Genomic DNA, 26,517 nt, shown 5'->3' on the forward strand with positions numbered 1-26,517 from the left:
TATGTATTTTTACAGTCATATAAACTCAGCAAAAAAAGAAACGCCCCTTTTTCAGGACACTGTATTTTAAAGATACTTTTGTAAAAATCAAAATAACTTTAGAGATCTTCATTGTAAAGGGTTTAAACAATGTTTTCTATGCTTGTTCAATGAACCATAAACAATGAATTAACATGCATCTGTTGAACGGTCGAAAAGACAATAACAGCTTAAGGGCGGTAGGCAATTAAGGTCACAGTTATAAGAAAATTAGGAAAGTAAAGAGACCTTGCTACTGACTCTGAAAAACATCAAAAGAAAGACGCCCGGGGTCCCTGCTAATTTGTGTGAACGTGCCTTAGGCATGGTGCAAGTAGGCATGAGGACAGCAGATGTGGCCAGGGCAATACATTGCAATGTCCCTACTGTGAGACGCCTAAGACCGCTACAGGGAGACAGGAAGCACAGCTGATCGTCCTCGCAGTGGCAGACCACGTGTAACAAAACCTGCATAGGATCGGTACATCCGAATATCACACCTGCGGGACAGGTACAGGATGGCAAAAACAACTGTAAGAACTGGCCAGTCTGGTGCAGTACATGAGGAGGAGATGCACTGCAGTACTTGATGCTGTTCAGGGACACATTATTCCATTTCTGTTAGTCACAGGTCTGTGAAAATTGTTCAGTTTATGTCTTAGTTGTTAAATCTTTTAACGTTCATACAACTATTTGCATATGTTAAGTTTGCTTAAAATATACATATTTATATAATATTTAATATAAATATTTTTTGCTGAGTATACTTTAACAGTATTATGACAAACTGACTTTCTTGACTTGCAAAATTAGCATTTCAATTGACAAACCTGTAATTCATGGCAAAATTCAAACAGGATATAAAAATCATTTGTATCTCGTCATTAACTATCGTACATAAAATCTTATGAAATAAGGTGTCACAGTGGTCCACCGGAGGGGGAGGGGCAAAGCCTCTCTACAAGCATTGAAATCTAGCTAGTCAGCTCAGGCATAAAAACGGTCCAATTTAATGCTCGTAACTTGCAGCTTGTAACTTTAGTATCGCATACACAGATAGAAAATGTGTGTGTGTCTGTCTCTTAGACTTTGTAAAACTTCACTGTTGAAAATATTCCTGCACATTTTAATTACAGACATTTCTACAGCTACGAAAAGTTTTTACACGTGCAAATTGTCTGTGTGCACAAAACTTTCACACTTGCACATATTTTCACATTTAAATACGTGCAAGCAATGTTTCTTTTCACATGCACACAAAAGGTGAAATACAACTGAAAGCTGTGAAACTATTTGTGAACAACATTTCACAAGTTAAAAATATGAATTTCCCTTATTGGTTTCCATATCAGCCCTGCAACAGGACTGATTGTAATCCTCTCAGCTGAGTTTTGATTTCTTATGAAATGGTTGGGCGGGTATTTATTTTATTTATATATTTTTGTTCCCTCATCGAAAAAATTAAAAGTGAATCTTACTCCTGATATGAATGCTGTTCTCGTTTCCTTAAAATCACGTGGTTCCCCAGACTTGTTTACACTCCCCATTCCTGCCTTTCCCTTAATGTGAGAATTCTGGTTCAGGCTCTAGTCATCTCACGTCTAGACTACTGCAACTCCCTCCTGATTGGCCTGCCTGCATGTGCCATCCAACCCCTGCAGCTCATTCAGAATGCAGCGGCTCGACTTGTCTTCAACCTCCCCAAGTTCTCTCACACTACACCTCTCCTCCGCTCTCTTCACTGGCTACCAATTGCGGCCCGCATCCGCTTCAAGACACTAGTACTTACGTACAGGGCCACGAACGGATCAGCACCCGCTTACATCCAGAACATGGTCAAACCATATACCCCAACCCGCTCACTTCGTTCTGCATCAGCCAAACTGCTGGCTGCTCCCTCACAGCGAGGGAGAACTAATCACTCAACGAAATCCCGACTGTTCACTGTCCTGGCTCCCAAATTGTGGAACGAGCTCCCCATCGATATCAGGATGGCCGAAAGCCTACACACCTTCCGCCGAAGACTAAAAACGCATCTCTTCCGACTACACCTCGGATAAAAAAAAAAAAAAAATCTTGAACTTGCACTTTCGAACCTGCACTTTCATATGTCTCTTTGTAGCTTTGCCTATTTAAAGCTACTGTATTTGCACTTACTACTTGTTGTCTGGAGTTTGAACCTTCACATTTGAAAGCACTTAATTGTAAGTCGCTTTGGATAAAAGCGTCAGCTAAATGACATGTAATGTAATGTAATGTAATGAGAATATTATTCATGGAGTGCCAGCAGCGGGGGTGGTTGTCCTTGGGTTGTGAATAGTAAATGAATTCATGGGTAAGGCCATGAAGAAGATTATAATTCTTTATTGTCATTGTACAGGATACAATGAAATTGAATAGCATTCCTCTTGGTGCTTTGCAAATAAATAAAACAGAATTTAAAAACATAAAAAAATAAAATAAATAAGAATGTAAAAGCAATATAGTGTCCAGCCATTCTCAACCCCCTCACCCCTCCCTCCCCCCACATTCCCCACATACCCACAATCTCCAGTGCATACATAAAACAATGAGGTAGCATGGATGGTAATAGTGTGAATACATGTTTGTGTTTAGACAGAGGTCACTATTGTTGAATATGTTAAAATCTCCCTATATTTTCCATATTAACATGAATCAAATCACTATGGGTAATGCGCATGTGGTGAATGAACACAGGATTCTCCTATTCTTGGGAGAAATTCTTTAGTGCACATAAAGTGTGTTCAGTTCCCATGGAAAGAATTTCACCACTGACTGGACAGACAAACAGCACCGCCTCCAATTGAAACTAAAATCCAGGATAAAGAATGCTGTGTTGCTGCTAGAATTTTAATTGAGGAGTGATCTCTGAAGTGCAGTTTAGAAACTGGGTGGAACACGGAAGGCTATTTTGGGTGACTTGTGCAGATATTTGACAATCTTTTCTTTTATTCCTCACACAGATTTAGATTTTGATCTCAGATTCAATATCTCAGTTTACAGGTCAGAGATGTACTCATTATTGCTGCTAGGGCCACAGGAAAGGCTAGATGGTGGTGTGATATCATATACAAATGGAGAGGTGTAGGGAATAAAGACAATGCAAAACCTGACCCGAATTCATTCAGGATTTGTTGTGTGGATATCGGTTCATGCATATTTGGTGGAAACACAACAAATCCACCTGTTTCTAGATTTCTGAGGGAATGAGGATAATTGCAAATTATTTCCTTCATTCTACAAAAGAATGAACTGTTTTATCAGTAATAGAGTCAAAAAACAAAACAGCTGACCAGTAAAAAGGAACTTTTTGCACATCAAAGTAAAGGAAGTTAATGTACACCAACCCAAGTGTTCACTTAGTTTCGCTCTGAAACATCCAGTTTCACATCGTTACACTTCATCTACAATCACACCGCCTCATGTGGTTTGTTGACATAACTGTCTGTTCAGGGTAGCATCTGGCTGCTGGATGCATGGCAGGCCTCAAACCCTGCCGCTATGTCTTTATTTTAATTTGTCTGAGTATCTAGATGACAGAATTATAAATGGATGTTTAAATAAGCACTCATCGCTGTCATGCAGACATGTATTTTAGAAGTAATGTTTCAAAGTTTTTTTTTAACATCGAGGGCAAGGGGACTACAGATGAAAAATAGCCTTTTGGCTAATTCTGGCTTTTTTGACCCATGGGAAATCATGTGTTTTATTAATTTGCACTGTCCCCTTTCATAAAATAAACTGAAAAGATCTTCTTCATATCTGGTAATGATTTAGTTTTGTAATGTAATATCTCTAAATGCCTAAGGACATGGGTAGTGATGGTCCCAACATTTCATGTTGTTTTTACAACATGAAACTTCCAGTGGTGGTGAGGGGGGGGCTCCTCAACTATGAAACAACTCTATTGTTCAAGTCACGCATGAAAGAAGCCATGAAACTGACTTTTTCGTGAGTAATTACTCTGTATTGCCATTTCTACTTTGCTTTTAACTGTGGCTTCCTCCTGAACAGAATGGATATATAAACCCATACTGGTATATACTGTAAATGTGGATATGTACAGCATATGTGAAAGTGCCGTAGAGAAGGTCAGCATTACAGTCATGAGAATTCCAAGAAGTAAAAGTTTTTTTTTTTTTTAATCAGCATGACAAAATGACTATTATTAGTGGTAAAGGATCACCACTTTGTTCGCCAAAGGAATAGTTCGATATAATGACAAACATAGCTTAATTTTTGGTTTCCCCCAACTCCTTAAGAAAATATCTGGTTCTTAGCTGCTAAATTTCTGCTAATGAGAACATTGTGCTGGCCAGAATGAATGAAACGCATTGGAACTATAATTTCACTTTTTTGAATAATCTTTGATAAGAAGAATGCTTATAAAGCAGTGAGAGAGAAACAGTGAAGTTGTGGGCCGGAAAACAAAAATAATGAACTGAAAGACCAAACTGAATGAAGGGAATTGCAGAGTTGGCGATTCTTTGTGTGTTGATCACTACGTGCAACCCGTTACATATTACAGTCATTTTGATGCATTGGTGTTTTTAAATGGTGATTGTAGCTATTGTAATGTATCATATGCATCTTCTAATGTGCTTTTCTCAAAGCAAATACGTATAATTTCCAAAACTATTCCTTTAAGAAAAGGATGTAAATTCATCTTGGACCACTGCACATTGTCTGTGTAGACAGTGGAAACAGACCATAACTGTAATACTGATAGGAAATCAACCCAACCCAAATTAGGAGACAAATTTCCTGTGCAATAAGTTGATCCTCACGTGCCCCGCTCCCTCACAGCGTTGTTCACGGTTGCATCACTTTGGCAAAACCCCTTGCGGTTTCCTGTTGCTTAACAGCTCCCACACTTGTAGATTGTAATCTAGTACTTGGATACATGCACACACCTGAATAAACTCTCACAGACATGCATCCTTCAGATAAACCTATTGTAAGTGGTGTTGTTCATTCGCATTCCATGAAAAATCCCCAAACCACTCTGGCACCACGTTGGAGAAAGAAGATCCAGATCAGATATTGTTTACAGTACAACGTTCCACTTCCCACGCCAAAGGCATAGTTTTTGTTGTATGAGGTACCTCTCCACAGTCTGTGTATTACCTTCAGTAGATGGCAGTTTGGAGAAGTTACGACACAGAAGCAAATCAATGTTCTGCTGTGGACGGGGGCAGCAGCTAAACCTATTTTAACCACCTAAAAAATACACACACACACACACACACACACACACACACAAACACACACACACACACACACACACACGTACTTTATGTTCACATTATTTTCACCGCTTTACCTTGCTGTCAAACAGTCCTTTATGACGGAGAAATGAAGCAGTTATATCGTTCTCTTCAAAAGCCACCCGAGTATTGACAAAACAAGTCATTTTACCCCCCAGAATAACAGAAGTTGTTGGTCTACTGCCGCCCCGATCGGTTTGTTACGTTTGTTAGTTCCTAACCCCCTTAAAAACACTGAAGTTGCACAATAACACAAACAAACTAACTGACTGAGGCAGCGGAATACCAGAAACTTCCGTGTTCTGCAAGTTAAAAAGGAGTCTGGTGGCTTTGAAGAGAGCATAGATGTAAACAACAGCTTCAGTTTCCCATTGGAAAGGGCTATTCTAAATATAGTGTCCACCTAAACATATAGATTTTTTTAAGTGGGCCTTTTTTTTAGGTGGCTAAAATACGTTTAGCTGCTGCCCTCCCGTCCACAGCAGTACATTGCTGAGCTTCCGTGTCGGGACTCCTGTCTGCTTCTCCAAACTGGGGGAGTGCTGACCACCATCTACTGTAGGTAACACACTGATTATGGATAAGTACCTCGTACAACATACCCCGCTTTAAAATATCTGAACTATCCCTTTAAATGTTCCTCTCTCTAGATTATAGTACAGTCTTCAGACACTAAAGACCAAAACTACACTAACAGGCTTCAGATAAGTTTAAAGCTATAGTGCGTAGTTTCTGTCGCCCCCATGAGGAATTCTAAGTAATGAAAACAAAACTGTCGGCACGTCCACATAATATAAGCCTTCTGTGATCGTGCATAGCCCCCACCCCTCCTCCATGCAGTTACTAGTAGCCAAGGAGGACACGGAGGATTAAAAAAAACATGATGGACTCTTCAGAAGAAGTAATTATCTTCACTCGAGCTTCTGCGCGGGAAAGTCACCGGACGACACAATCTTCTGAACATAGCCATACTGAGAAATACAGAGAGAGTTGTTGGAGCTGATAATCTTGATTAGCTTTGTAGCAACTCATTTGGCAATGGCTTGAATGTAACGGACGTTCATTAATATCAAAAAGTTACGCACTAAAGCATTAATATTGATATACTGAATGAACATTTGCCTTTATTTTCAAATAATAGAAATGATGAGCAGCCACAGATGTACTTTTCAAACCTGCGACTAACAGCTTTCAGCTCTTACAGCTGACACTACACAGCCTAAAGTGCAGATTAACACCAGGGCTACCACTTTTTTCTAAATAAAACTTTTTTCAGTTTTATTATTTGTATCTCTTACTGTTCAATTGAGACTTAATTTGCTCTCAATGATTTCGCTTAAACTCACAAACGGCTCATTACCCACTTTGGCTCATTAGGTGCTTCAACTTCAAAATAACTTCAAGTAACTCTCATACAGCATTTCACAAGTTAAATTTAACATTTGAGACATAGTTAAACTGCCGCAAAGTTCTTCTAACTTTATCAAGTCCCAATTCCATACTACATACTAATTGTGCCATGTAAGCCATGTATTATATACATGTCACTGCAACTGTAAGATAAATTTTTACTGACAAGTGGAAATGTTTGAGGGAAACACAGAAACCAAGCAAGCAATTCACTGGATTTTAAAATAATGAGGTGTAAAGATTTTGAATGCTGGCACAAAATAGTGGTAACTAATGCATAGCACAACGTAAAAAAAGAATTACAGTATTTGCTGATTTATGCTTGTGCGAATAAATGGACTTTCTCATGAAACACAATTGCCCTGGCAAGCATCTAAAGAACACGCAGGAACATTTTAGCACAAAACAAAAGAAAGAGGAGGAGTAAAGAGGTAATTGGCGAGGCACGCGTGAGTCTCGTGCCAACTTTTTTCCCCATTTCCAGTCAATGAGCACCGATCACACTTTCACTTTCTCTACAAAGCTGTATAAATACACCTGCAGCTCTCCGCCTCACAGCAACACCTTCACACTCCTGAAGAGACTGAAGCAGCCAACCTTAACTAAGAGCTACGAAGAAACAGAGACATGGCTTCTCGAATTGCAGTTCTCCTCTTGCTGGGTGTCATCTGTGTTGGGTTTGCATCAGGTAAGATTTGCATTAGAAGTGAAACATTCATATTTCTGAATGTTTTTCTGTATTTCTTTTAGCGCAGGTGCATGGGGTGTTTTAGTTCTACATTTTCTGACTCATCTACTCTCTCTGATGAATTTGTTTCTCCATCTTCCTGCAGCCGAGATTGTGATGGACTGTTGTCTGAAGGTTGCTGAGAAGCCATTGCCGCTCACAATCCTTCAAAGCTACACCATTCAGGAAGCTGGAAAAGGATGTGAAATCAGCGCTACTGCGTAAGTAAAATCTCTTATTTTCGTTACAACAGTGAGCCTGTTGAAAACAAAACTAAACTTATTTTCCAGTTCTGTAGTCTGCAGTCTGATCTCACTTCTCTTGTCTCTCGTCTGCTTTTACAGGTTCATTACAAAGGTTGGAAGGATACTGTGCGTCTCCCACCCCCGTGATAAAGCGTGGGTGAGAAGTCACATTAAACATCTGGATCAGAAAAGATCTCAGTAAAATCAGGTAAATTGTTTTCTTTTGCTGAGCTTTAAAAACAAAGATTGCACGCCTGTACAGCTAAATGGCTTTGTGCACCTTTCCATTTTCATTATAGTATACTGTGAAAATCATTGCACAAAGAGTTTAACTTCAATGCTTCAACATGGCACTGTCTTTTTGCAGGTATAAAGAGGAGAGGACTCTGGGAAAAGATGGCTGAAGAACAAGGGGGCCCGACTTCACTTCCATTCCTATTCAGTCTCAGAATGGTCACACTGTGCTTTAGAAAAAAAACTGTTTGAGAAAATCTAGCTCTGTAAGCTCATTGGGGAATCAGTGTTTCTTATTTATGATGATGAAACAGAAGCTAAATGTACATTAACACTAACCCTTTCCCTTTTATTATCATGGGAGTAAAATGTACTATAGAAATAGAAAAATTTGCCTTGACTTGACTAAAGGGTAAAGCCTGGAACTTACAGTGACATCCTTCTGTTTTTTAAGCAAAAGACTAATGTGCTTGTGAAATACTTCACTAAATGTTTGGCAATCTGTGTTTATCTTTTATGATCATGTTCACACATTTCAGAGTGTTTACAGTTTGCCATTTTCTCGTATACTTGTACAAAATGTTTGTTTTGTAACCTCTAGTTGCCACCTTTCATATAAACTGAAACACATGACTGCATCCACAGAGTTTCTGTAGCAAATATGAAAATATAAAACACATGAATCTCTCTAAATGTTCAAACTTTTAAAAATAGATGCATACACTTTTTCAGCAGCACTATGTTATTCATGTTCTTAATTCTAATATTGGAAATAGTTTATTGAAAGATTATAGGCTTACTGGTGGATAGGAAGGAAGGTCCAGGTAAGCAGGCAGGTACTGATCCAGGTAAAGGGGCAGAGTAACAGAAGCCCCAAAGAAAAAAAGCACATGGCAAGAAAGCAGCATAACAACTAGGCCGGAAAGAAATGAATGGAACTGGGTTGAACTGCAGGGTTGATGAGGAAAGTGGGAGCAGATGTGTAGATGGGTGGGGCAGACAGGTGAAAAGAGGAAAAGTCAAAGGGCACCTGGTTGATGGATGAAAAAATGGCAATGAAGGCTTCTGGGAATAGGGATGTAGCTAGAGCGGGTTGGATGGAGAGACAGACTGAGAATCTTTTAAAATGCATTACACAAGGGGTCCCATATGGTCTAGTCTAGTGATTAGGATTTCAAGTTTACTCCTGGGTGGCCTGGATTCAACTCGCTGTATGGGAACATAGTTATACATCTGTTTATTTATACCGATTTTGTCCCAGTAGCTGTACTTTGTGCAATGACAATAAAGTAAGTCCAAACCAAAAACTGGACATGAGAACATCAACAGAGTAACAGTCAAAAGTGTCATGTAATAATGGCTCGATGATGTTTTAAGCCCCTACCATCGACTTCAAGGCAGCGCTGCGACCGTCGACTTCAAGGCACCTAACCCTAACCCTAACCCTTGCCTAACACTGGGCAGCGCTGCGACCACCGACTTCAAGGCACCTAACCCTAACCTTAACCCTAACCCTAGTGCCTTCCATGCAGAGTTGGGGGCTTAAAGTTGGGGGCTTAAAACACCAAACACCATAATAATGGCAGCACTCTACATCTGTATGAATATGACTGGATGTTACTCATCACCAAGCAGCTGATATGAACCACTGATGGTGGAGCACAGAGGATGCAGCGAATCAAGCTCTGCTTGAACTATGCTCTTTTTCCTGCTGTTGCCAGAAGAGTTCAATGCACAGAAATGTATTACAAGCAAACAAGACTCAGTAAGTGCTTCAACTTCAAATGTAATTCTCCTGCAGCATTTCACTAGCCTGGGTAAACCCTGACAGACTTCTGGCAAATTTGAGATTTGCTCTGCAAGTCAGTTACAACTGAGAAGGGTCTGGTGTCAACCAGGCTAGCATTTCATGAGGACAATTTTACCTTTTGAGACATTGTACAGTTATTAACAGCTGCAAGGTTTTTCTAACTTTATCAAGTGTTGTGTCCCAATTCCATACTATATACTTATTGTGCCCTGTAGGCTATGTATTATATTATATTTATTTTCACTGAAAGTGGAAATGTTTGAAAGAAACCCAGAATGCAAGCAAGCAATTTGCTCGATAGAACATAAGAAACAGAATTTACTGATTTATGTTTGTGCGTATGAATGGACTGATCTCATTGTAATGCATGTATGGATTGTATGAAGTGTGAAAGGTATTTCTCACGAAACATGAATGCCCTGATAAAGATCCACCTCTGGGAAGTATCTGAAAAGACAAGCAGTAACATTTTGGCACAAAATAAAACAGAGAGGAGGAGTGAAGAGACAGTTGACCAGGCACGCATAAGTCTCGTGCCAACTTTTTCCCCATTTCCAGTCAATGAGCACCGATCACACTTTCACTTTCTCTACAAGGCTGTATAAATACACCTGCAGCTCTCCTCCTCACAGCAACACCTTCACACTCCTGAAGTGACTGAAGCAGCCAACCTTAACTAAGAGCTACGAAGAAACAGAGACATGGCTTCTCGAATTGCAGTTCTCCTCTTGCTGGGTGTCATCTGTGTTGGGTTTGCATCAGGTAAGATTTGCATTAGAAGTGAAACATTCATATTTCTGAATGCTTTCAGTGCAGGTGCATGGGGTGTTTTAGTTCTACATTTTCTGACTCATCTACTCTCTCTGATGAATTTGTTTCTTCATCTTCCTGCAGCCGAGATTGTGATGGACTGTTGTCTGAAGGTTGCTGAGAAGCCATTGCCGCTCACAATCCTTCAAAGCTACACCATTCAGGAAGCTGGAAAAGGATGTGAAATCAGTGCTACTGCGTAAGTAAAAGCTGTAAAATATTGACATATATCTAGGCAAAGAAAAGTTCTTTTTACAGATCCTTTGCTGAATGGTCACAGTAGCTGGTTTCTCTTATTTCCGTTACAACCGTGACCCTATTGGGAAAAAAAACAGTTTTATTTTCCAATTCTGTAGTCTGCAGTCTGGTCTCACTTCTCTTGTCTCTCGTCTGCTTTTACAGGTTCATTACAAAGGTTGGAAGGATACTGTGCGTCTCCCACCCCCGTGATAAACCGTGGGTGAGAAGTCACATTAAACATCTGGATCAGAAAAGATCTCAGTAAAATCAGGTAAATTATGTTTTTTTTGCTGAGGTTGAAAAACAGAGATTGTGCACCTGCACACCTAAAAGGTTTTTTGCACCTTTATCATTTTTCTTACAGTTTACTGTGGAAATCATTGCACAAAAAGCTTCACTTTAATGGTTCAACATTGCACTGGCTTATCTCTGCACTTTCTTTCTGCAGATATAAAGAGGAGAGGACTCTGGGAAAAGATTGGGGCACCGACTAAACTGAGAGCTACAGACGTCAGAATCACTTCCATTCCTGTTCAGAGTCTCAGAATGGTCACACTGTGCTGTAGAAAAAACTGTTTGAGAAAATCTAGCCGCTATGTGTTTCTTGTAATTTGTGGCTCTTTGCGTTCCCTTTTATTATCCTGTGAGTAAAATATGCTATAGAAATAGATTTGCCTTGACTTGCCTGAAGGGTAAAGCTGTGAACTAATAGTGACATCCTTTTTTATTGTTATCGTAAGACTGTAAGGTGCTTGTGAAATTCTTCACTAAATGTTTGACAATCTGTGTTATCTTTTTATGATCATGTTCTAAAATTTCAGTCCATTTACAGTTTGCTGTTTTTGTGATATTTGTACAAAATGTTGAGATAATTTGTTTATCAAATCTATGTTATGTTGAGTGATTCTAAAATAAAGTGTTATTTTTTGTAATCTCTAGTTGCCGCCTGTCATTTAAACTGAAACACATGACTGCATCCACTGCAGTTTCTATATGAAAATATAAAACAAACGTTAAATCTTTCAGATTTTACGACCCTTTAAATAGATGCATGCACTTTTTCAGCAGCACTATGTTACTCATGTTCTTAGTTCTAATATCCAAAATAGTATATACAGTTATACATATTTAATCTTTGTCACAATACTGTGAATAAGTAACAGGGATAGGACCCAAATGCAGATGAAGGCAGGCTGATAGGATCAGTTCTGTGATTTATTGAAGGAATATACTGTAGGCTTACTGGCAGGTACAGATAGGCAGACAGGCAGGCACAAGTCCAGGTAAAAGGCACAGTAACAGAAGCTCCTGAGCAAAATCAAATGGCAAGAAAGCAGCATGACAAATAGGAACTGAGAGGCTGGTGATAAGGGAATGAGATGCAAGTAAACAGGTGGGCGGGGCATAGTCAGGTGTATGGAGGGAAATTCCGAGAGCACTGGTGAATGGATGGACAATGGCAATGAAAGGGTCTGGAGATTAGAGAGCGTGGCTGAAGAGGACAAACAGAGAGACTGACTGGGAGCATGTTCATGGTCTCATATTGTCTAGCGGTTAGGATTCCTAGTTTTCACCCAGGTGTCCCGGGGTTCAACTCCTGGTGTGGGAATATAGGTATACATGAATGTATTTATACTTCATTTCTTTGTCTTTTCAAAAAGTGGACCTTTTTGCAGTTTTCCCTCATTTTGTATTTAATTATGAGGTACTTCATTTTGATGTCCTTGGCCTCACAGATTTTGCTATGAGTGCATAAAGTTAGTTGCGTGGATTGTTGATACATTAGACGTTAGATTGCTACATGTCGCATGCCAGTTAACACATTCACAGAAGGGGTGCATGATAGGGGTTTCGGTTTGGTTTAGATCATTTTTATTTGGGGGGGGATTTGAATTATTAACCATTTAGTTTGCAGTTATTTACATACCTGCAAACTACTTGCTTTTTGGCGAAAATTGCCATTTAGAATGGGAAAATGTCATCCACGTGACAATGTCACCCAATTATTTGGGTGGGGGGGGGGTGGAGGTGTACAATTGTATGTACAATTTCAAAAACCTACTGCGGTCTTCTTCACAATAAAACATCTTTGGTAATACGTCACGCGAGTCATTTGGCCAATCACAATCACTGACATTAGTTTTGAGGTAAGTGCTGTTATCTGCCAACAATATAAGTGTTTTCGCTAATGTTGTTGTTAACATGTTTAATGTTAACGTTATAATGAAAAGCAAGCTTGTCGGCTTGTCAGCTAAACTCAGCGAATTGTGTTGTTAGCCTACAATGTTAGTTCAATGTGAATGCTAATACGGCACCAGTGCCTTAACGACCGGTATCTACCGGACCGAATAGCAACGCGGATTTTGGTGCCACTTAAATGCCTGCACTTCTCTCTGATGCTCCAAAATGGACGTTAGTGGCAACTGAAACATTGCCGCATGTCACGCTAGTCAACATTACACTTTGCAGCAGGTAACGTTAGCCTATCGTTAAAATACTGACAGCTAAACGGTGTACAAGTTTGTCTGTATTTCACTGTAGAGGATTCCAACAACAGTCTGTAGCTGCCGTTGTCTAAAAAACAACACAGACTCAGCCGATTGCCTCGCCAGCCTCGTGGTGCATTCAAAGTTATTGTAAAATACCCTTTTCCCATCCAGTTGTTGTTTTTGTCGTTTAACAGTCACCTTTTTCAGCCCTTCTGAGTTTGCAGGTATGTATTTAAAAGACACTTGTTTATTACAACAATAAAAAGAACGAATTTAAACTATGGACCTTTGGCAGTGAGGGGGGAGGGGAGTCTTTCGAACCACCCGAACCCCTGCTTTCGACAAGCAGATGAGGTAGGGAGGGAGAGAAAGAGGGAGACGCACACACACACACACACACACACACACACACACAGACTAGACAGAAAACAACAAGCATACTACAGATAAAGACAAACAAAACAAACACTCACATGATTCGTGACAATTTGGGGTTGTTTACTTATTTCTGAATATTGTGAGTGATGAGTAACCGTTAGTATTCAAAATTATGAGAATAAGCTGTTATTGAAAGCTAGGAACAGGAAGTCCTTCTAACTTCATTTGACATTGACCTTTTCATGACAGGAGAGAGCACAGAGCCACAAACTGTCGCCAAGGCCAAAGAACAAGGCTCCCAATGGATAAGAGCATCCTGTGGAGTTTCTCTCAATGCACATGGGGCTACGTTAGGTCACCACAGACCAGCAATAAGACACAACTCCCTGAGTATCTATTTACATTACTTTATTTACCTGGAACAGATTTGCTGCAGATGTCCCTTTTAAGCACAACACAGCAAAATGAAAAGTAAAATTACTCATTGTGTATGATTCCTTTCAGTATTATTGTATAATATATTTATTTCATGTCATTAAGCAACATTTGAATGTTGCAGCTGGTTGGAAGGAGCTTACATTTGCCAGCTGGCCAGAAACACAATGTTGTTGTTTTTGATGCTGGATGTGTAATTAAGCAACTCTTTGCTATCTTGTCAACCATATCCACTGTATGAGGAGATGATGTCTCAATGTTGTGTTTACTACTTGTTTACTAATTTATTTAAATTTAAAGCTTTAGTACGTAACTTTTTGATATTAATGAACGTCCGTTACGAACGAGCCGACAGTGTTGTTGTCATTACTTAGAATTCCTCATGGGGGTGACTGAAACTACGCACTATTGCTTTAATTTCACGTGTATTTCAATCAAAAAAACATTAAAAAAAAAATAGATTTCTTTAATTAAGCTGCATGACCATTGAACTTCTCTGACCTCGATGTTCACAAGACTGCACATTTGGTATGTTAGCACAGCAATTATTATAGACAAAAAGATTGCATTACAGTATTCAAAGACACCTTAGGGAAGGTAAAACATGTCTTTTCTTGTCAGACTAGTATGTGGGTACAGGCTCACTCCTGAAACACTTGACAACTGCTGTCTGGATTTTCATCTGTAGCCAACAATTTACGGCCATCAACTCTTTTCATTTTCCCGTAACTGGTTCAGCAGGGAAAATCCCTGAAAGTAAACTCAACAGACATATATGGCAAACATCCAACTAGTGATTTACAAGAAAATGAAAGTTTCTCTGTAAACGCTCCATTGGGACTGACAAAGTGTGACTGAACAAACAAACGTGTGTGCCTGATGGTGCAATAAGGTCAGTCATAGAAGTTAATCTGACAGCATACATGAAACAATGGTTACTTTTATGTCAACACAAAAATACCACAGTTGTCAACTTCTTCAGTAAGTGGGAAGAGAAAGTTGCTCTTTACAGACAAATGTGGTGGTATTAGCTTCACTGGAAGCAATGTTTTATCAGAATGGTTTCACTCATCTTTCACATGTGAATAACGTAACAAAGGAAAATTGTGTAATAACACAAGTGTTTGTTCTTACTTTGGGTTTGGATGTGTTTGCTGTTTTTGTTAACAGAGGGTATAGGATTACAGATTAACATGTAATCTAATCTAATGTAATTTGATTATACTGGCATTTGTGTGATAATCTTTTTCTTATTAAGTTTCAGTGACGTTTTCTGCTAAGGGTGCAGTGTCTTATCTTTATAACAACATGAAAGTGACAAACCAACTTATCTTGTAATTATGAGAAACTTTTTTGAGGAAATGAAAATTGCTGGTAAATTGTAATATATATATATATAAATTGTAATATATATATATAAATTGTAATATATATATATATATATATTACAATATATATATATATAGCATGAACATAAAGTATGTTGTTAATACAAGAAAAAAGTTCTTTTTAATTTAATTAATTTTTAATTTAATTATATAAGAACTGAGATTACTTTTCTTTATGGTAGCAGCAAAATGCTGCTGAAGAAATCTTGAAGCCACTTGAAGCAAAAGACAAAATGCTTTACTTTTTTTACATTTAATCTTAACCACAAACTTTCCCGAACCTTAATCAATTGCTTTTCTTGTCTAAACCTAAATTGTAAATTGTAATTTCCCCACTGGGGATCAGTAAAAAGTATGAATTCAATTAAATAAATTCACCATACACAGGACTCAGGATGCATAAAGCTGTCTTCGCTGTCAAGGTCCTGCGCTTTGTAAACCCAATGTCCACCAACGGCCTTCCCTTGACTTCCATGCAGTATAAAAATATCATACTTTGTACACAGAAAACATTACTACTTAAAGGTCCAATGTGTGGGAATTTCTCCCATCTAGCGTTGAGATCATATATCGCAATCAACTCTCTCGCGCCACGCAGTTCAAAGTACGTATTACAGCTATGGTAGCCTTCACGCTTCAAAAAGCCTTTCTCTTGCTCTTTTCAATATCCTTTTTCTTTTTCTGGGCGAAGAAGAAGACTCCTGTTCCTGAAATTTGGATTTTGAATACGTGTGGTCCTCCATGTTTCCTTCTTCAAACTTGCCGGGGCCGGGAAGCTACGATACCCATTAGCAGCATTATCAGTACCTGTGAGTTTATCATGTGACAGCGAAAAGCTAATGGTGGAGCAGTATGTCTTGAATTTCCTGTCTTCTGAGCTGTTTTGTCTTCATGTTATCAGTAAGAGACTTGACTCCATTGTGCGTGGTTTTTGGAAACCCCTATCTGCAAATGTCTGACTTTATAGTAAACATGGACATTTGGAGACACAAGTGTGTAGACTACTTACTTCTCAGGGGATGTTTGTTTTGTGCAATGTTTACTATGGTGTTTAAAGGGAACCACACTTGAGTTTAAGCATTAAGCATTGCCACATTCCATTTTGTCTAATCATTTAGCTTACTGTGTGTAATATCTAATAGAATACCAACATTAAACTATAGGGAGGTCAATTGCATTTGCAGCTGAAAGAAGAAGCAGATTTTCTTGACAACTGAGTCAAAGAACAGTATTGTTTAGTTCAGTATGCAGTAAAACAAATGGAATTCTTTCTTCTTCTTTTTTTCTTTTTTTCATGGTTTTCCAGTACAGACTACATGAAACAATAGAAATCCATTCCACAATGACATTGCAAGTCTATGGAATTCTTTATTTTTCTATTTCCTACTGAAATTAGTTAAAGTCCACTATACAGTATCTTATTTGTGGTTGTTTTAATATCTCTGCTTTTTTCAGTGTGAACATGGATTGTAAAATCTTTTCCATATGACTTCCATAAAACAGCATTGAACACTTGTTTATCATATAATGCAAGATTTAAACTCACATTGACAGTTTTGTCTTCACAAATATTTACAGTAGAAGCCAAATATGTGCCAAAAAGCACATAAAAACAAAATGCATGGTTTTATTCATTTTTAAGGCTTTTCTGCAATACAAAGTATACATTTGAGTAACAGAGTCTGAGCCATATGCCAAAATGATGATAATCTTTTCGTTTCGCAGCTTAAAATAAAGTAAACATCAGTGTAGATCAGTTGATCAGTGGTGTCAGGGTTAAATCCCTAACTGCTGGTATTTGTTCAGAAATTAGAGAAGTGTTCTTTTGTCCGTGAGGTGGCTTGACAAACTGTTCCTGTTACCTTAGAATAAGAAGGTCAAAGAAGTGCTGGGAATTAAAATTTGATCTGCTAAATATATACAAGAAGAGGTTTTTTTCTGTATTCCTGTTGGGAGGGGGGTTAGGAAGTAAGTTTTAAAATCTTTGAGCTTCTCAGTTCATGATGACTTCTGAGTGGAATGACCGGGGGGACAGAGGAGGAGGAGGTGGGGCTGGCAAAATGAAAAGTGAAACTGAGTGGACACTGCTCACAGCATAAAAGAGCAGCCAAACCAGACCAAGTCAGTCACCTCACCTAAGTTGCCACTGCAGGTGCTGAAAGGAAGAACAGGCTCAGCCAATCAGCCTCCAGAGAGACAAAGAGACGACATCACCAGCTCAGCAACCAGACATGGCTCCGTGGGGTGACGCCAAGCTCTTCTTCTGCATCCTCTTCATCACCTGCTGCTGCTGCACAGGTGAGTTTCCTTTCCAGGGATCCTCCCTGGATCATCATTAAACTGCAACAGTAATGCCTTTATCTTTCATCTTGTGAAATAAGTCATTTCCGAACCAATCTTTTTTTAACTGAAAAAGACAAAAGGATGTCATTTGTCTCTTAAAATCCACATGGAACAGCTCCAAAAGGAAGCAGTGGTTTACAAAGTGAGCAGAAAAAAAGAGGAAATTCCTCAATGAGGCTACACTTGAGGTTTAAATACACATCTGCGGTCCTTCACTTGACTTGAAAATTCATCTTTCTGAGTTTGCATTTAGAGTTTAGTTGTTTGTAAAGTATGTGAAATTCACCTCACCTTAAAACTTACTCTCATCAATTTCTTTGAGTTCTTCTTATTTCTCCAGTATAAAATATAACAATTGTGTCTGAGAGAGGTTAATAGTTTGTTGTCTGTACAGCATATGACACCCTATATCATTAGAGTCTTAAACCAGATATGGAAATACCATGAAAAAAAACTTTCAGATGACATAAAAGTAGCCGTAGCAGTAGTGGAATTACAATATGAAAAAACAGAATGGCATTATAGAGTAAATAAAGATAAAGTATAATGTATAAGATATGATATAAATTAAATATTAGGTACAATAACTGTCGAGTAAAGTAAATTAACCTCTTTAATACCGAAATCTGCGCAGCACTTAACAACAGGGAAATTAAAAATGTCTTTTAAATCATTTGTTATGTCTGAATATGAGTTATCAGTGTGAAGTAGCAAAGTAAACATGTAAGGCTGTGGTGAGGGCGTGCTGCTGGTTTTCCCCGCTCCTACTTTTATATTAATAGGTGAAAGTTAACGATTAACTGCTGGAAATCCCAGTCAGGTGAAGTCAATGAGGCAACTTTTGTTGCAACAAAGATGACACAGCATTGTGTGGGGAGTGTTTAGGTGTGATGTGTGTGTGTGTGTGTGTGTGTGTGTGTGTGTGTGTGTGTGTGTGTCCTGCATTTTGTCACTCAGAGAGGACATGACTACATCCTGTAGTAGTAGTAGTTACATCCGATTTCCTCCATGATTTTCCTCCCGGGAGTCGACTCCACTTTCAAGAGTTTAGCTCATGTTTATTTTATTTTATTGTACTTTTATTGTATTGTACTATAGCTGCTACGGTTTTTTTCACTTTTATCATGTCAACATTCAAAGAGCTAGAAATCTTTGTTATACTTCATTGCAAGAGTGCACAAGTTACATTTCCAGTTGCTTTAAAATGATTTATCAAACTATTTTGAAATACAAAAAAAAATAAGGTATTTTCAAAAGGAACACATGAAGAAAACTCTCTGTAGATCTTGGGAGATCTCGGCCTCCTGTTTCACGCGAGCCACTCCATATAAATCCTATGTCACCTGAGACATATTTTAAAGTTTTAGCCAGTATTGTGTTCCTGGTATAAAATCTCACAGTTCAAAGTGCAATCCTGCCACACCCCATCATTCACCCAGACACATCCAGAACAGCATAATAACCTTATAAACAAAAGAACTTGTGCATGTAAGTTTTGCAGCAGATTTGCACTTAAGTGTTTGTTGGTGACTTATTTTGCACTTTATTCCCTGTGTTTAATTTTATGTTTTTTTTTTTAAAGTAAAATCATGTAAGTGAATCAAGTTATGGCTTCAGTTGAACTGCAACTGAAATGTATAATCTCAGTGATTGCACCGTTTGAGTATGAAACTCTCTCTGGGCATCAAAAGGTGGTTGTTAACTAATCTGATCTTCTCTGTCTTTCAGTGACATTGGCGCAGATACCCATGGACTGCTGCTTGAGTGTCAGCGACAGACCATTTGAAAAAGCTAGAGTTGTAGACTATCGTCGACAGATCAGCGGACATGGCTGCTCTATTGATGCCATGATGTAAGTTTAGGTTGTGCAAAGTGGATGATGTTTTTTAATCAGTAGATGGGATACGCTGCAAGTTATCACATTCTCTTTCTGACCTTGGGGATTTGGTGTTCTTGCAGTTTTGTGACCAGACGCAGCAAGAAACTCTGTGTGCCTGCTGACAAACAGTGGATCCAAGAGGTGGTGAAGCATGTGGACACCTTGAAGAAAATTTGCAAGAAACACCACTACAAGGTAGCCTACTTTGTCTCTAGATGTTATGCTGCTCTGCAACCTAAAGGACATGGTCTTTATATAATTGTTGTATCAAACTCAATGCTAAAATCTAGCTCTCACTCTAAATTTCCACTTAAAAAACAGATTTGCTATGGCCTATAGCTCACCTGGTAGAGTGTGCGCCCCCACGTAGGCTCCGTGCATTACTTTATCAATTAGTAAGCTGCAAACCTTAACTGTTATATTACTTGTTACATTGCTTTCAGCCTTTAAACAACTCCCAAACCTGCACACCTTCACCTCACCATAAAGTCACAAACTGAAATCTAAATCTAATATGATATCACAAATCAATTTACCAAAACTTCAGTCTGTTTCAAGCCTCATTAAGTGTGTAACAGGCCATTGAACAGTGAAACCGCAAATGCTGCCACTGGCTTTGAGTCATCAGGTTGTACAGACACCCTCAGTAGCCTGTGTCTTGTATCACTCATCATCACTTTGGTGCTGGCACTTCAGTTTAAAGTACTGATGACATTATTGGCTTACGTTTCTTTTCTTTTTATTGAGTTGAAATTTGTATTTTTTAATACTCAAATCAGTGACATCACAGAGTATACAAAATACGATACAATACGATACACTTTAGTGTCCCCGGGGGGAAATTCATTTTGGGCACAATGATGCTGAATATCATGAATGGATACAATCAGATTAAACAAATAAGACATGAGTAACATAAAAAATGTAGCAGTAGCAGGGCCCGGGTCGCAGCAGAGCTATTTCAACAACCAGAACATAACCCCCCATCCCCACCCGTGACCAAGAGGGGGTATATGACAGTACATATCAATAAAATAAACAATAAATAAAATTCAGGCAAAATTTGTTTCTAAATATTTGTGTGTTTGCAGGGCAAACTCTGCACTGGAGTGAAACAAGAGTAAAGGGAGAGCAACACGTGACCCCTTCAGCAACAACAACAGCAGAGCCGGAGTGAACAACTGCAAGTCAGCGGGGAGAAGGGGTGGATCAAACCAATAAATAAACAAATAGTCATGGTGATTCCTAGGACTACAGAGCGCTTTCTGTTTTGTACCATTATATTTTATAAAATTATGTTCGAGTCACAATGAATATAAAACATTTTGAAGGATTTTTATATATATTTTTTTAATGATATTTCTGTTTTAGAAGACCCGGGATTTCTGGAAGAAATATAAGAGTATAAAATGTGAAAGTTGTAAGAGTGTGTAGCTAACTAAACTAACTCTGAACAACTCAAATACTCAGGCCATTTGGTTAGTTGTATGAATTTATTTGATTGTTGTCCTTTTTCAAAATAAAGCCATGATTTTTCAAATCCTGCGCATATCTGTCTATGTCTATCATTCATGTTTTTCTTTTTGTTTTCTTATGAATCCCACCACAGCAGTGCACATTTTTGGTTTCAATTTTAGGTTTGGTTTGTTTAGGTTTACACTGAAACTATAGCATGATGTTTATTGGACAAAGTTTCAGTAATTTGCCTGGTGCCATGATAGAGTACAAACATACATATGTATGGATTGAAGGTTGAATGACATAAACTATAGATTTTTGCGGGGTATTATCATGCATGTGTTTTGTGTACATGAGCCATAATATGTAAAGGCAATTAGGACAGCACTCCAATTAATTCTTCTAAATGCCGCACAGATGTTTCGGGCATCTTGCATGAATGAGCATGAAACTGGAGTGCTGTCCTTATTGCTTTTATATATAATTGAGGCCCTGTTTACACAACAACGCTCGCGAAACAAAATATATTTTACAAAATATTTTATCATATGTGCCATTCGTTTAGACGGCGACGGCGTTTTTGGGGCTTAAAAACGCAAAAAAGTGAAACCACCCTCCAGAGTGGAAATCTTAAAAACGCTCCACCGTCGCTTTCCCGTCTAAAGGGTAAAAACGCAAAAGTCTGCTCCGATCTGCTCACAGTGGCACCCCATATTTCGTTACATAAATCGAAATATAGAGTGATTACTCGATCATGGCCACTCTGCCGTTGGGTATCCACAGCCTGCCTATACTTGGTCCAATTGGCTTTCAGCTTTGATGATATCTGACTTTTACAGATAGTGTCTTTCTCGTGTGGATATGACGTCCCTCCAAGTACAGGATACTGCTGAAGAAATTCGGTCCATATGTCTATATATTTTGACTGGCAGGACTCCCAGTCCACGCCATGTTGTGCCTTTGTGGCTTTGTAATCTAAGGTTGTTTGGAGCAATAACTCCACCTCCTCGTCTGTCCAGACAAAATTGTCAGCTTTTGTTGTTCGCTTCGTCATGTTTTGGTTTCGCGCTACTAGGGAGAGAAGTAGAAGGAAGTTTTGTAACTGCATTGAACAATTAATAAAAACATTGTTAAAAAAGGTGGGTGAGTGAGAGGCAACAGGGATAGGACCCAAATGCAGACAATGCAATCATGTCATTCAATGATTTATTGTGACAATGAAGGTACAGTATATACAGGTAGGTACAGGTACAGGGTCGGACTCAGGGTAAAGTTCAGGTTTTTGGTGGCTTGGAAGCAAAGGTACAAAGCACATGGCAACTTTGACAATCTAGCAAAGAGTGAGTGGAAAAGGGCCGGCTAAATATCAGCAGGGCTGATTAGGAAAGTGGAAACAGGTGAGCAGGTGGGCAGGAGAAGGCCTGGAGGGAAAGGGGTTATTGCATGGCAGGAGGGTGCGGCTGGATGTGGGAGTGAGCTGATGTGGCATGGCTTGAAGGATGGAAATGTTTTGTCCAATACTTCGGTTTATAACCAAACCCTTATGTTCAGTGCTAATTAGCAGATGTAAGCATGCTAACACACTAAACTAACATAGGGATGGTAAACATTACCTGCATCAGCATTAAGTGTGCATTTCAATCAGGACAGACTTTGTTTGCAGATATGCAAAAAAGATTTATTGTACAACTGCATAATAAAATGTACAGTGTCTTTGGAGATTAGACTCCATCGTACTAATGCTGTTTTAAAACGGGTAGACAACAGGACATAACCCCCAATGGAGTCTAGACACTGGTGGCGGCAGAGAAGGAGTCCGGAGACCAGACCGAAGAGGCAACGGAGTGGTCAGCCGGAAGAAAAACGATGACCGGAGGCGGCAGGGGAGGTGGAGTGTTGAGTGTTTTACCTGAAACGACAGCTGACAGCACAGGGAGAGAACAGATTTAAAGCAGAGTTGTAATGCTGTGATTGGTCCTTGAATTTCATTGCCAAGTCTGATTGGTTTAACCAAAAGTAGCGCCTCTAAACAGCTGATTTGATTTAAGAAGAAAGAGTAGTGATTGGGTTATTGACGTCTTCCTGAAAGAATTTGCGCTGAGCTTTATTATGAGCATGTAAGCATGCAGATGTCAGCATAGGACTCGCTAACATGGCTGTATACTCTGGTTTTATTAGGGGAGCCCAAGGTGGATATTTATGGAAGCCCATTTCCACTATTGTGATGAAAAAAAGATGAGAACATTTCTTGAAATGACTTAACATTTCAAATTAATGATTTATTATATTTTGAGAAAGTTCCTTATTATTTTTGCGATACTAAGTCATTATTTCAAAACGATTTCTCATTATAATGACTTTAGCTGATTTATGGTTATGCGGAGGCTCCACGCAGAGCTTTTGCCATAGCCTACGTAAGTGGCCTGAAGTTTATACTTGTGCGTTGGTGTGTGCGTTGAGCCGGCATGTGTGTGTGTGTGGGGAGTGTGTGGTAGAGCGAGGGAGAAGTGAGAGAGTGACGGTGATTAGCTTCAGAGCGAGTAGCGACTAGAGTCATAGTGAGAGAAACAAAGTGTCTCCCCTGTGCTTAGTGACCACAGTGGGAAATCTGTAGCAGGAAAAGTTAACATTCTCCTTGATTTCATGTTGTTTATGGAATCAGAATCAGAATCAGAAAGGGCTTTATTGCCAAGTACGTTGCACATACGAGGAATTTGTCATGGTGTTGTTGGAGCATGTCACACATACAAATATAAGAAGGATAAAAAGATATAAACAATATAAGTATAAACATATACACACAGTACGTATTAATAACGATAAAATAAATTTAAATAAATAGTAAAATAAGTTAAACAGTAGTGAAAAGGGACGCTACAGCAGAGTAGGTACAGTGGCATGAGGAGCCAGAGGTGGGGTGTGGAGAGGGAGAACCAGGAAATGAGTAGGGGGAAATGCAACGCTGCCAAGACACGACGTGCGTCGCCGCGACGTGTTGTTACATTTTTCGAGAGGTGCATGTCAGGCTACGGTGTAAGGTCCGGCGTAGGTCCGTGTCCCCACGTACCTACCTACGTAGCCACGGCGTAGATTTTACGCAGGAGTATAAATCACGCTTTTCATCACAAGGCTAAGTTTTTATCTTATTCCTTTCTTTTACTGGCAGAAATGGGCTTCCATACAAATTGGCCCCCTTGTCTGGAATCTTTGAGGAACTCCCAATAACCGTTAGAGTTTTTTGTTTTACAGTAATGTCTGACTTTTGAAATAATCTACAGTTTACTCACACTTGTTCTAGCTACAATTTTTTTTTTTTAAGATTCTTTTTTGGGCATTTTAGGCCTTTATTTTTATAGGACAGCTGAGGACATGAAAGGGGAGAGAGAGGGGTAATGACATGCAGCAAAGGGCCGCAGGTCGGAGCCGAACCAGCGGCCGCTGCGTCGAGGAGCAAGCCTCTAACTTGTGGGTGCGCGCTCTATCAGGTGAGCTATCCAGGCACCCCTAGCTACAATTTTATGCAGTGTTTTGACTTTGGATCCTTGCTATTTTCTATCACAAATAAATGAATAGGCCTAAATAAATGAATGAAAATTGTTATAAAAGATCCGCCAGATCCAGTTTGTCTGAGCTTTTGAAAAGCTGCTGAGTTGATCTTTTGTGAGCTTGCACAACTCTCTCTTCATAGTAACTGAAAACCTTTACAAACTTAAGTGCATGAGACGTTAAGTGGGTGTCTCTGTTGAGGTTTTGTATACATAACATACAGAAAAGGACAATAATACTCGGATTGTAAGATTAATTTAGAGAATGCACATTATATTTGGAGGAAGTGCCATCAGGAAGGCAAATGTGGGTTGAATGCCTTGTTCAAGTCAACAGTGTTTGTTAAAGAAAATAATGTTTTTTTCTCGATGATTGATTTCCATGACCTCGAGGTTCCCACCGTTACAACAGACCTAATACCAAATCTTTAATCTGAGAAGGTAAAAGGCAGTCACTCATTCACCTTTTAATGCTTTTAAAGTATTACATTTCACATTTTGGGGTGTTTGGCAGAGTCACTTGTCTACAGTTTATGTGCCTAAATGAATGTCTAATGTCTTTGTTTATTCAAATTTGAAGTGCACAAGATAAATCCAAAAAAGAAGTGCCAGGAAATTAGAGGAAGCTGTCGAATGGAAATCGCCAGGAAACTATGTTGAGGGGGTTCATATGAAGGTAAAGGAATAAAGGACTGTCTGTTTATCACCTCTTTGATGGCAAGATGATAGCAGCACTATTGTAAACATTGCCTTAGTACAGTAATATCCGCACATTGCAAAATCCCCCTTGGCTTACTTATAATACAAACTGATGTAGCAGACCCCTACGAATGATGTAGTCTATATCCACAACGTTCCACTTCTGGGATTGCTCCGCTGCCGTCGGAAATTCCACCGGATTTCACTCATTTCAGCCGGATGTCCGGTACCTTCCGTTTGGTTTGTGTTGGAATTTTGAACTCTGGTGGATTTATGAGGACTATGGTTAACTGCTCCTCAGATCTCTGCAGGGTAAATCCAGACAGCTAGACCAGCGGTCTTCAACATCTTTTAGGCCAGGGACCCCTAAGCTGAAAGACAGACTGAGTAGGGACCGGTGGGGGAGGAAGCGATGGGGGAGGAAGGTCTGGCAAAACGAGATTATGAAAGATGCAACCTGCCTTATGGATTTCCAGGAAAAATATGTCTTCACTGTTCAGAAGAATCCATGTAGTTCCTTGTTCCTTTGAATGCATGAAAAATTATGATCTGTGACTCAAACAAAATTCGCAGAACAGTGTGTAAGATAAGGCAGATTGTGTAGCCTACCTCTGGACGTGCTTCTGCAGGAGGGATTCCTAGAAATATTATCAGCAATATGATGCATGTTTTTGCAAAGTAAACATTTGTGGTAAAACCTGAACATTTTCAGATACACTACATGGCCAAAGGTATGTGGACACATGAAGATGTTAGAACCATAAGTGATAGTTGAACATGTTTTTCCAAAACCATAAGCTGCTACAACATCCTCCCCTCTTCTGGCTTCTGCAGGGATTTTCTCCCATTCAAAAGCGTTCGTGAGGTCCAACACGGATATTGGCTGATAAGCAGGGCCACACGGAATCTATGGACGCAGAATTTCGCAGAATTTTCTGTAGATTTTAATGACGCATCGTTGGCAGAAAAACAGTCCACTAAATTCTGCAGATTTTCATTCTGGATCACTTCTGAAAACTATTAAACATTCTTTTTTCAAATCAGCAGATTCCATTTGGGTCTGCTGATAAGGTCTGGCTCACAGTCGGTTTTTCAGTTCATCCCAAAGGTGTTGGATGGGG

General features: G+C 39.2%; 2 protein-coding genes across 3 annotated transcripts; both read left to right on the plus strand.

Moving 5' to 3' along the window:
• The first annotated feature begins 7,180 nt into the window (after positions 1–7,180).
• LOC116054414 (C-C motif chemokine 19-like) lies at positions 7,181–11,714 on the plus strand. Of its 2 annotated transcripts, none has more exons than XM_031305953.2 (4): positions 7,181–7,404; positions 7,550–7,664; positions 7,788–7,896; positions 11,231–11,714. In XM_031305953.2, the coding sequence occupies exons 1-3, from the start codon at positions 7,344–7,346 to the stop codon at positions 7,888–7,890; spliced, it is 279 nt and encodes a 92-aa protein (XP_031161813.1). In that variant the 5' UTR covers positions 7,181–7,343; the 3' UTR covers positions 7,891–7,896; positions 11,231–11,714. The 2 variants fall into 2 exon arrangements, with proteins under 2 accessions (XP_031161813.1, XP_031161814.1); XM_031305954.2 differs by lacking the exons at positions 7,181–7,404; positions 7,550–7,664; positions 7,788–7,896 and adding exons at positions 10,314–10,494; positions 10,627–10,741; positions 10,945–11,053.
• Positions 11,715–17,514: 5,800 nt separating this feature from the next.
• Positions 17,515–21,243, plus strand: ccl19a.1 (chemokine (C-C motif) ligand 19a, tandem duplicate 1). Its single transcript, XM_031305925.2, has 4 exons — positions 17,515–17,770; positions 19,544–19,667; positions 19,775–19,889; positions 20,786–21,243. The coding sequence occupies exons 1-4, from the start codon at positions 17,704–17,706 to the stop codon at positions 20,816–20,818; spliced, it is 339 nt and encodes a 112-aa protein (XP_031161785.1). The 5' UTR covers positions 17,515–17,703; the 3' UTR covers positions 20,819–21,243.
• Positions 21,244–26,517: the final 5,274 nt, after the last annotated feature.

Source organism: Sander lucioperca, chromosome 2, assembly GCF_008315115.2.
Source record: "Sander lucioperca isolate FBNREF2018 chromosome 2, SLUC_FBN_1.2, whole genome shotgun sequence".
Lineage (NCBI taxonomy): Eukaryota > Metazoa > Chordata > Actinopteri > Perciformes > Percidae > Sander > Sander lucioperca.

Bases quoted from the DNA above. Each gene is read 5' to 3' on its own strand.
- LOC116054414 (XM_031305953.2), top strand. From the start codon at position 7,344: ATGGCTTCTCGAATTGCAGTTCTCCTCTTGCTGGGTGTCATCTGTGTT. The intron at 7,405-7,549 runs GTAAGATTTGCA...ATCTTCCTGCAG, and splicing joins CTGTGTTGGGTTTGCATCAG to CCGAGATTGTGATGGACTGT. The intron at 7,665-7,787 runs GTAAGTAAAATC...CTGCTTTTACAG, and splicing joins TGTGAAATCAGCGCTACTGC to GTTCATTACAAAGGTTGGAA.
- ccl19a.1 (XM_031305925.2), top strand. From the start codon at position 17,704: ATGGCTCCGTGGGGTGACGCCAAGCTCTTCTTCTGCATCCTCTTCATC. The intron at 19,668-19,774 runs GTAAGTTTAGGT...GTGTTCTTGCAG, and splicing joins TGCTCTATTGATGCCATGAT to TTTTGTGACCAGACGCAGCA. The intron at 19,890-20,785 runs GTAGCCTACTTT...GTGTGTTTGCAG, and splicing joins GCAAGAAACACCACTACAAG to GGCAAACTCTGCACTGGAGT.